Source organism: Palaemon carinicauda, chromosome 1, assembly GCF_036898095.1.
Source record: "Palaemon carinicauda isolate YSFRI2023 chromosome 1, ASM3689809v2, whole genome shotgun sequence".
NCBI lineage: Eukaryota > Metazoa > Arthropoda > Malacostraca > Decapoda > Palaemonidae > Palaemon > Palaemon carinicauda.
In genome coordinates, this window is record NC_090725.1 from 55455976 (window position 1) to 55467581 (window position 11606).

The following is an 11606-nucleotide window of genomic DNA, read 5'->3' on the forward strand; positions in this document are numbered from 1 at the left end:
GAAATTAGTTGCGAGGAAATGAGACATTATTGTTTTGCAGAAGTTAAAAAAAATACGAGACTAACCAATGTTCAAATCATTATTCTTCCCTAAAGAGGAAACAGAGTAGAATGTAAAATAAAACTTTTGGTTAATTGGGAACTATATTCATACTTCTATATAGAATGGATAAATGTGAATAATCTACACATGAAAGGGAGTTCACAAGCTCCTCTGAGTTCTAACATTTGAAAGCACTTCAAATGTAATGTCCAGGTAAAATTTGTGAATAATGATCATGCCGCAAAATATAGTTTAATATGTGGTTTGATTTTGAGACGGTAAATAAGTGAAAATTCTTTTTAAGAAAACCTTCGTTGTGGTTTCATTCTCACAGATGCAAGAAAATGGTGATCTAGAAAATAAGTTACTGACAAGTGTCAATAGTATTGAAACATAAAGCAAAGCAGAAAAAACACAACTTTAAGTTACTGGCAAGTGTCAATAGTATTGAAACATATAGCAAAGCAGAAAAACACAACTATAGGTTACTGGCAAGTGTCAATAGTATTAAAAAATAAACCAAAGCTGTAAAAACACAACTATAAGTTACTGGCAAGTGTCATTAGTATTAAAAAATAAACCAAAGCTGTAAAAACACAACTATTTGAATATCTTTTGCTGTTACTCAATGATTATTTCAATGTTATCTATTTTAGGATATAAAACCAAATTCAATGTTTCTTACTAAAATACTTAACCATAGTTATTTTCGATTAAAATCATCAACTAATCATTCATGTAAAACGAAGCACTGCTTGAAAATGTCCCAGTGCTTACTATGCCCCAGTGGTTAACATGTCCCAGTGGTTAGCATGCCCCAGACAGGAATAGAGAATAGTTACAAGGAGGGTAACTTATGTTGCTAACGAACCTTTTAGGGATGGCAAAGGCTATGATTTGTTCATCCGTCCAGTTGGCCTCAGTCAATTCTTCCACGTGGCACCAGTGCTCAGGAGTTTCCCCAAGAAACTGGTAAGACATAGTGTTCATAGGAGCAGGGAATCCGGCTAAAATAGAATGATACATATAAAATTCAGTTACTATTATTATTATTATTATTATTATCATTAATAGTTTCTGATGATGGGCCTAAAAATGAAGTTCCACTGAAAGTGAATATATATATATATATATATATATATATATATATATATATATATATATATATATATGTGTGTGTGTGTGTGTGTGTATGTGTGTGCGTGTGTGTGTGTGTATACATATATATATATATATATATATATATATATATATATATATATATATATATATATATATATATGTATATATATATATATATACATATATATATATATATATATATATATATATATATATATAAAACTATCTCTCTATCTGTCTTGGATGTTATGTTCATAATGGCATTTCTTTGCTGAATGGAGAATAAGACTCGCAAAATATGAAAAATTTATATATGAGTAAAGAGAGTTTGAACAATAAACCAATGCCGTTAAATGACGCAGGGCAAAGTTAAAGAGTTCTCTCCATTAAATCGTTAGTGAGTTGTGACTTTTGTAGTTATAGTAAGTGCTTAAGAAGAACATATTTGTAGGTAATACATATGTACATGAAGTAATTATGTAGGACTGATTAAAGGTTGTCCTTATCAAAAAAAAAAAAAAAAAAAAAAACTATTGTAACGTTTTAATGAACGCAAATGGTAAGTGTCATTTCTCATCGGAAAACTGATCAGAAAAGAACATGAATGTGTGTCAAGTTTCATCCGGGAAACTTTAGATAAGACCATTTATTCATCATCGTCTTTAAAAATGTTTCATTCAAGGCAGTCAACGTAGAGAAGAATTTAATCAATTTCAAAGTAAAATATTGACATTAAAGTTTTATTCTGTTTAGTTTTAGTAGTTGGTGTTTTTCTAGTATTTATTTGAAAATTTAACAATGTTTTGTTGATATAATTCTTCTACTATTAACTATTTTTTTATAGTTATTCAACATCATATCTGCACTGTATTTACTTTCTTACAAAAGACAATACATTTAAACAAGCAACAGAACACCCGGAATATCAAGATTTTCAAACTGTATCTAATTACAGACAACCTAAATCCTGAATATCTAGATCCCCAACTGCAGATACTATACTATTTTTTTTAACGAGGCGCATTTGCACTGTCTCGCAAGGGTGCCCTTTTAGCTCGAAAAAGTTTACTAATGGCTGATTGGTTAAGCAAAATAATTCTAACTAATCAGCTATAAAGAAACTTTTCCGAGCTGAAAGGGTACCCCTCCAAGTCAGTTCAAATGCATCTCGTTAAAAAAAAATTAGTATAGTATTGAATATCTATTTCCTTTTCTAAAGGTAAATAAGGGATAAGTTATATTTTGGTGAGGAGTTGTTTTAATCTGTCCCACATCCTTGCTTCTTCTAAATATATATCATTTACTTGTATAACAGTTTCCAGAAATTCATAATACTGGACATATAGTAGGAACTCAACAACAACAGTAAATGCAACCATTTCTAGTCCACTGCAGCACATAGGCCTTATACATCTTATTCATGTCTGGGGTTTAGCCAGTTCATAGACACGCTGGTCATTGATGATTGGTGATGGTAGGAGACTTTAGTCTGATCGCTCACAGCAAACCAACCTAGTATGGGTAGCCCTGACTAGCACAGCTTTACTGATCATGGCAATACACAAACCAAATCACTGCGTAAAGGTACTCACACTCGGAGAGGATAATTATCTGTTAAATGGAGAAAACACTTAACATTGCCCTGTATCTTGTGGCCTTTAATGTCACTAAACGAATTCCTACGAGAAGTGGGCCCGTGACAAAACCAAAAAAGCTGTCAAACTTATATCTCATGTGGGTAAGGGCAATAATATACTTTGGAAAATATTAAGCAAAATGTCTTGGCTTATGAAAGAATTCCATAGAGAGAGAGAGAGAGAGAGAGAGAGAGAGAGAGAGAGAGAGAGAGAGAGAGAGAGAGAGAGAGAGAGAGAGTACATATTATTCTAAACAAAACTATCTTAATGAGGAGAAAAATAGTGGCATAAATCTCCTTAGAACTTAACTGATAGAAGAACAAAAACCTAATGCTCTAAGAATATTTATGGGAAATATTGCAGCGATCTAAGACAGAGTAAACCTTAAATAGATTTTTCTTAAGCAAAACCAATATTTTAAGAACAGGAATAATGATCCCGAAATTTTCCTCAAATTAAAAGAATCCTTCAAAAAGGCTTCTATACGATTCTGGAAAAAAAAAATCCAGTGCCAAAAGAAAAATGTGTCCCAATTAGGAGTCTAAAGTTTAGACTCTTAATTGGGTCACATTTTTTTAGCCTCTAAACAGTAGACATTTATTCTGGGAAGGAAAAGCAATGCTAAAAGAAATATATTGCAGAATGTTATTAGAAATGTAGACTATTCATGAAATGTGTGTTAACAGAAATATTTCAAGAACTGAAAACACATGAATTGTATGTAAAAGAAAATAACATAAAATAGTATTAATATTAGTAAGGGTAATTTCAAAGACTTCTTAGATATCAAACATGCCTTAAATAAGGTCAAATTCACCTTTAGCAACCCACACACACAGACACACAAATATATATATATATACATATATATATATATATATATATATATATATATATATACATATAAATATATATATATATATATATACATATAAATATATATATATATATATATATATGTGTGTGTGTATATGCATACACACATATATATATATACATATATATATATATAAATATATATATATATATATATATATATGTGTGTGTGTGTGTGTATATATATATATACATATGTATATATAAATATATATATACGTGTGTGTATATATACAGTATATATATACATACATATATATATATATATATATATATATATATATATATATATATATATATATATTATACAGTATATGTGTTTGTGTGTGGCATACACACACACATTTATATATATATATATATATATATATATATATATATATATATACATATATATATATTTATATATATATACATATATATACATATAGATCTGCATGCATTATATATATATATATATATATATATATATATATATATATATATATATATATGTATATATATATACTGTATATATAGTACTAAATGTATTTCATATACTGATATATATAGATATATATATATATATATATATATATATATATATATATATATATATGTATATATATATATATATATATATATATATATTTAATATACATGTTTGTGTATATGTATGTATGTATGTACAGTAAACATATTTTATATCCACGATAAGATCTACATTAAAAAGCTACAGTATATGACTTCAAACACATTATCTTAGAAAGGTAAGAAAATATGGAAGCAGTACTAACAAAATGCACAGAGGACGATAACAAGTATTTTCCACCTGCCGTTCGTTCCCGATACTTCAAGCAGTTTTTCGAAAGTTATTGGCCCTCCGCTACTGTAATTCTCCTTTAGTGTTCCGTCTTCCTCCGTGGTCTCGGTCTCGCCTTGCATTTCCCTTATGTTTTCCTTCTTCCCCTTCTTCATTTTCCCTTTTTTGCCTCCTGCGACATAAATTTGCTCGGTTCTCTCATTTTGTACATCTGTGGCCTCGAGATTTCTCTCTGTGTTCGTCATGATTTTTTCCGTTCCTTTTTTCTTTCATACATAGATCTTTGTTTTCTTTTTTTTTATGTTACTCACTTTTGTCCTTCCTTTATTTCATTCATTTAGAACGCCTGTACTTTTACACCTTCGTGTTTTCTTTCTGTTATTCTGATTACAGTCGTTTTTGAGACAAGAAAAATGTCTTCCCAGCAGCTGCAGAAAATGGAAGAAACTAAATTGCTTTTTACAGTTTTCCTGTTAAAAGTAAATTCGTGATATTAACGCAGCAAAAAATAGAGAAATAATAGTGCATATCAAATTAAACTTAAACTTAATAGAATACAATATATACATCAATGTTTGGTTCACAAACACATAATTTCTTACACATTTATATTTGATAAATTTCCTAGGTATGTTGTATGATAGAATTGTATCAAACAAGACGACCTAAACCCTAGCTATCTCATTTCTTGATTTAGATGGTCATCTTTAATTTTGTAGAATAACGATCATTTTAATAATTGTATAACTAAATGCAATCAGTGTTTCAGTAATGTAATCTTCAACATTAATGGAGTTAAAGCTGAAGAGAACCTTTACTATATAGATTATTGAATCTTTATTAAATATTGAAAACTTAATGGAAATTATAATCTAGTAATGTTTATTGGGGAGATTAATTTGCCTATTTGAATGATCTGAAAAAAAAATGTCCTAATAATGAAGTCATTTGTTATATAACCTCTCCATTTCAAAGGATTTATATTGAAAGACATATACTCATGTTCATAAACTTTGGATACTCAATACCCGTTGATTCATGCTTTGTAGCAATTATGTGATATAGCTTTGCCTGATCATGCTTTGTAGCAATTATGTGAGATAGCTTTGGCTAAGATTAAAAAGAGAAGGCCCCTCTAGAAAGAAAAGGAATTGTATAATTCTACTTTCATAAAAAGGGGGTTAGAATTTGCATAGATTTCAAGATGATTGCCAAGTCAACTGCCAGAAATGAAATTTTAACTACATTTTTTTTTATAATGGCGGTACACTTAAGCACTCTGTTCCAGCTGGTTTCTCTTCCTCTTGTTTGGTTAAAGTTTTTATTGTTTATACAGGAAATATTTATTTTAATGTTGTTACTGTTCTTAAAATATCTTATTTTTCCTTGTTTCCTTTCCTCACTGGGCTATTTTCCCTGTTGGGGCCCCTGGGCTTATAGCATCCTGCTTTTCCAACTAGGACAGCTGTAGCTTAGCCTTTAATAATAATAATAATAAAAATGGTAACAAGATGTTTGAAAAATAATATCTTAAAGGTTATGCCAGGCACTTAACCTTTTCAAAAGCCAAACAAAGCTTAGGAAATGCATTAAACTTCAACGTGGTGGCTATATGCTACAGTGAGTGCATCCAATATAATCAAATAGTTCCTATAAACAATTACACATTTGGTTTTTATGATGATTTCTTGTATAAATGCTCAAATTAGACGAAAATTTTAGAAAAATTATTTTTACTCTTTTCTAAATCCATTTTCTTCAGTTACAATAACTCAATCATGCGTCATTGCTAAGCTACATCCCTATTTGAAAAAGCAGGCTGATATAAGCCCAAGGGTTCCAACAAGAAAAAATAGCCCTGTGAGGAAAGGAAGTAAGGAAATAGATAAAAAGTACACATTAGCATCTCGTTAGAGTCTTTTCTTATGTATCTTCTCAAGACATATTAACTGAACGACGAAGCTGTAGGAAGACGGGAGAGGATCATATGAAGAATAGCAGCACAGAGTATATGACATATTTTTAGTAGTAGGGACGATAGTCTGGTAGTGTTAGAGACTGCTGACGTCACTGCATCTCAAAGACAACAGCACCTTATGAGATGTATTATTCACATATCTGGAAGATGTTGAATAAAGCAATAGTACTCAGGCATGTGTGGCTAAATTCCCAAGGCCTTCCGAGGAAAACTCCTGTGTAGTTATGATGGGCGATGTGGTAACGTCCCTGAGTGGTGATCGCCAGACTCATTACTTCCTGTGGTCGCTGCAACCTCACCATCCTTGTGATCTAAGGATTGGGGGTTTGGGTGAGCTTATAGGTCTATCTTCTGAGTCATCAGCAGCCATTGCCAAGCCCTCCCTGGTCCTAGTTTGTGTAGAGAGGTGGCTTGGGCACTGATTATATATATATATATATATATATATATATATATATATATATATGTATGTATATATATATGTATATATATATATATATATATATATATATATATATATATATATGGTCAGTCTCTAGGGCATTGTCAAGCTTGCAAGGGCAGTGTCACTGTCCCTTGCCTCTGCCATTTATGAGCGGCCTTTAAACCTTAGTGTCTTATGTAAAATAAACTCCTAATGAAGAAAGCAAAAGAGCCTCAGGTACCTTTCTATGACACAAAATGTATATTTTGTGAGAATGGTGGAAAGTAGAAACTAATGAAAATGCAAAAGTCACACTTGTTAAGTCCATAGTGTCTTAGTCACATAAGTAAATTTAAAAATCTTCTAATAACAATAAATCAGAAAAAAGAGAGCCAGCATCACCAATGACGCTATCATGACTATAGACGATGGTAAACAAAGACAAATGAAACTGACCAAAGAAATATAGATAAAAAAAAAGAACCTGAATTGTTAATGAAGACAAAAGATAGAAGGAATGGTAAATTCATGTATGTGCCTAAAGATATAGAATTAGCATGATGACTAAAACTGCCTTGTCATTTATGAACAGTGTAGGTGCAAAGAAAATTGAAATAAGAAGAAAGTATACATGAAAGTAATAAAATTTGGGATCTATTTAGACATTTAAGGATTCATATTTAACAGTATATCAAGAGCTAGCGATGTTATTAGATTAATTCTGAACTGGGATTTAAACCAGTATAAAACAATCAAAGATCTCTAGCTGAAAATATGGCCTCAAAAACGCATAAGTAAAATGCTTCGAACTGATACTTATTTCAGGACTTTTCTAGTAACACCATATCATCAACATTCTAATGATTTTTCTTTCGTCAAATGCTTAGTTATGTAATAGTTAACAGAGGAACTTTAATTCCTAATCATAAATTACTACTCAAGGGTGTTAGGTCCATAACTAATGATGTGGAATTGATCCAGATCTTAAATCTAAAATGACGAAAGTTCTGCTCATGACATGAAAGTAAATTAATAATGCCATTTGCTTCTAGAACATGGCACATACTAGTCATGAGAAACCTCACTTCCACTGAATATGTGTCAACAAGTATGTAATACTATTGACTTACTTGAGTAGACGCCCTGGAACTGGAGGTTAACACAAAGTGAATAAATTTGATGAAATTTCATCAGAGATTTATTAGCTCGTGTCTGACACTTGATTAATTGCTACTCACAAAAAAAATGTACTGATCCACAGAAAGTATAATGCAAACCAAGAAAGTATCATCTCCAGAGTAGGTTCTTCCCCTTTATCATGCAAAAAATTATCAGTCATAAAACTCGTGAAAGCAGAGAAAATTTAATGTGAAATCTTCTTTGACCTTGAAGAAAAGTATATAAGCTGAGTTATATACTGTCCTCACGAAAGAATGAAGATATTGAAAATTCGCCATACAACGCCCCACCCCCTTCCTGTACTGACTGTCATAAAAATAATATTATCACTGGCAAATAGGTAACTTTCAAGCCATGACCTTAGGACTTTATTCATTTTCCATGTTGATGTCTTGATATAATAGAAGATGAGTCCTAGCATGTAAATGACTGAGGGATGTCGAAATAGCTCCAACTGCAATGCAAATTCGAGAAGTGAGCATCCATGTATCGTAAATGGATTAAAATTTGTTTTTTCTCAAAGCAAGTGTAATGGGATGTTTTAGGATTCCAACTCCATATATATGATTACAAAAGGTTTCAATTATCTGTAATTTGGCAGGAGAATGGGTTTAGGACTTGTTGGATGAACAACTAGAACTATCTAGTACAAGAACATTTCATAAAAGTTACCTTCATTATTCAAAAGAGCACATGTAAATATTAGACTATATACAGTTAAATGTTTACTTAATAACTTTTATTTTCTTACATATAAAAGAAAAGACTGGTTTTGAATGGTCAAGCTACTATGGGGAATATGCTTTTGAGCTATGTAATGCAACTAAAATATAGAAAAAAAATTTAGTATAACCGAGAATATACTACATGTTACTTTTACTCATGTGCACCCAAAGTATTAGATATTCAACTCACTGGCTTAAAGAGAACAGTAATTATATGTCATGGAGGTGACTTTCTGTAAGCCAGTAATTACAGAAGGTCATTTAACATTGTTAGCTCACCAATTGCACTAATTGGATGACGTAGAAAGCTCAAATAGGTGTCACATTTGAATGATAAATCTATTTCAACTTACAGCTGTTGTTTTATTTATATAAAATATGCTCTTAGTCTCACATTGGTGAGACTCCGCCAAAAATGAAAGGTGAATCATCTTGTGTTGACATTTGCTAGTATGCATAAATATGCCATATTGATGTAATATTAACATTGACCTCATAATAACCCATTTAAATTCTTTGAGATATGAATAATGTTCAAACTTAATTAAATACTTAATTGTAGTCCGCCATACTTAAGACATTGTATGTACCTTGTAAATCCCTTGTTATTTTCATAATGATATCAGCTGAGCATCTGGCTCATACAAAAAATGATAGGGGATAATAACCTTACAAAAAAAATGTATATTCAAATTTGCCTTCTATGTGGTAAAAATAGATCTAATTTTGTCTATTTTTCACATAGACTGAAACACATTTCACTTTCTAATAAACAAATAAACACAGGGACACAGACCATACACTTGAGTTAAAAAACGCAACGTCAAAATAAACTTAAAATTAAATAATTGTAAATTTTACACTCAAGTTGAATTTTTCTTGCCTTAATATACGTTTAATTTGCTACTCATAACTTTTCACTTATTTTATTTTCAGCTTTATTTCTATAAATTACATCTCTGGGTGGTTACCAACTCTGAATTTTTTTATTTATTTACTCACTCTCATTGTCAAGGACAACATTTTACATCTTTTTCCAAATAGAGAACGATTTGTTGCCTCTAATTTTCTAACAACGGATGTTTCCACATATATTATGTTTGGTTTTAATTTTGAACTAAACTGAAAATACATTGACTTTTCATCATTTTAACTTATCATTCCGTTTTATCAGGTTCAGTAATCGAGCAATCACCATTTACGTGAAATAGCAAACAAAATTAGAACAAAACTTGTCATACCAATATATCTATAGATAGTTTATTCCAACAGTTTATTTTCATTAAGTGGTATAAAAAAAAAACACCCACTGCACTTATAGCACTCAAAGCTTTGTACTCATCTATTCCAAGAAACATATAAATTTCCAATCATATTATCTTCAAGATATTTTTCTTTCATAATACTACAAGTGCTACTGTTCACTCGAGTGTCCAGTCATCTGTATGCGTTGAACAACGCCATTAACCTTCGACTGAGAACCTGTTTGTATCTCCCGCTGACGATTCACCTTCTAAAGTTCATTCGACTCGGAACTGAAAACTTGCATTAGCCTTGGACAAGTACACAGAGCAATAGCTATCATCAAATCTAGGTCATTTGCAATGGCTAAATACGATTCACTGTAGTTTAACGTTTGTAAGGCTATCTTTTGAGATACATACTTTTTAAACACTTCACATCACCTTACTTCAAATGAATATTTACACGTGTTTGTAAGGATATCTTTAAAGATATACTGTATATTTTCAACAGCACTTCACATCACCATACGTCAAATTGATATGTACACGTTTATACACATATGTATAGATATATAGAGAGAGTATATCTATATACCTAAAATAAAACGGGTTTAAAAACATAAGTTCCTAAGGAGTTACCCTTTATCAGTTTCTAATGGGTCTGCCTCAAGAGGGCAGCAGTCACTCCCATAGGGTTATATAATGCCCAGACAGGGTATGCTGGGCGTGATGTTGTTCCCTCTTTCACGTCTGGAGCTTAACTGAAGCTAAGAACAGGTCTTGCATTAAGTACGAAGCAAAAGTCTCCTCTTTTATTGCGTTCCGTTACATATGCAGCATACATTCTGGACAGATTTAAATTATGTAACAGCATACATAGGGCGTAGAGCTGTGATAAGACTGTTGTTTTTTATGCTTTTATTTTTTCAGATTGTCATTTTAGGCATTAGCCAAAATATCCATCATATATTAGATCTTTAAGACATTACGTTTATCAAATGTATTTTCCAAATAAGGATTCGTTTTCATAAAAAAAAAAAATAACTATTTTATTAATATTATCCTGAAAATGCATTAGATTATGTTATAGCATAAAATGCAAAAAAAAAAAATGTATTTACTTAAAAAGCTACTGAACAACAGAATTTTCAATAATTGATAAGACATTCATTCCGCTCTGGCTTACTAGCAATTAAAGAAAATGTTTCAACAGTAGATTGTCAACTAGAAAACCACTGGTAGAAAATAATGAATCTTATATAAAGAAAAGTATATCGAGCATTGCTTATGATTTCAACGAAATGGCTTTCAAAGATTCCCCATTCCTTGAACATTTTCTGTAATAAATTGTCCATAAAATAGATAGTTATTTCAAACTATTTCAAGCAACTTTTGTTATTAAACTTCAAGGATTTTTAACAAGAATTACATTCCTTTTAATAATCAAACCAAATACTTAACAGTAGGAAAATTTCAATTGAGTGTTATGCCCCGCTATTCTTAATGATTTTCATCCTAATCTAATACCAGAAAACAATAAGTAAATTAAAAAGTAAATATTGTATCAAATCAACTTT

General features: G+C 30.7%; 1 protein-coding gene across 3 annotated transcripts in view; it reads right to left on the reverse strand.

The window, feature by feature from the left end:
* Nucleotides 1-10785, reverse strand: part of LOC137648377 (organic cation transporter-like protein) — a 28981-nt gene extending 18196 nt beyond the window's left edge. The window contains exons 1-3 of one of the 3 annotated variants that reach the window (XM_068381304.1): nt 10669-10785; nt 4454-4949; nt 914-1049 (exon numbers count right to left, since the gene is read on the reverse strand). In XM_068381304.1, coding sequence (XP_068237405.1) covers nt 914-1049; nt 4454-4724 — 407 coding nt within the window. In that variant the 5' untranslated portion in view covers nt 4725-4949; nt 10669-10785. The remainder of the gene's footprint in view (nt 1-913; nt 1050-4453; nt 4950-10668) is intronic. The other 2 variants (XM_068381310.1, XM_068381316.1) reach the window with 2 other exon arrangements.
* Nucleotides 10786-11606: the final 821 nt, after the last annotated feature.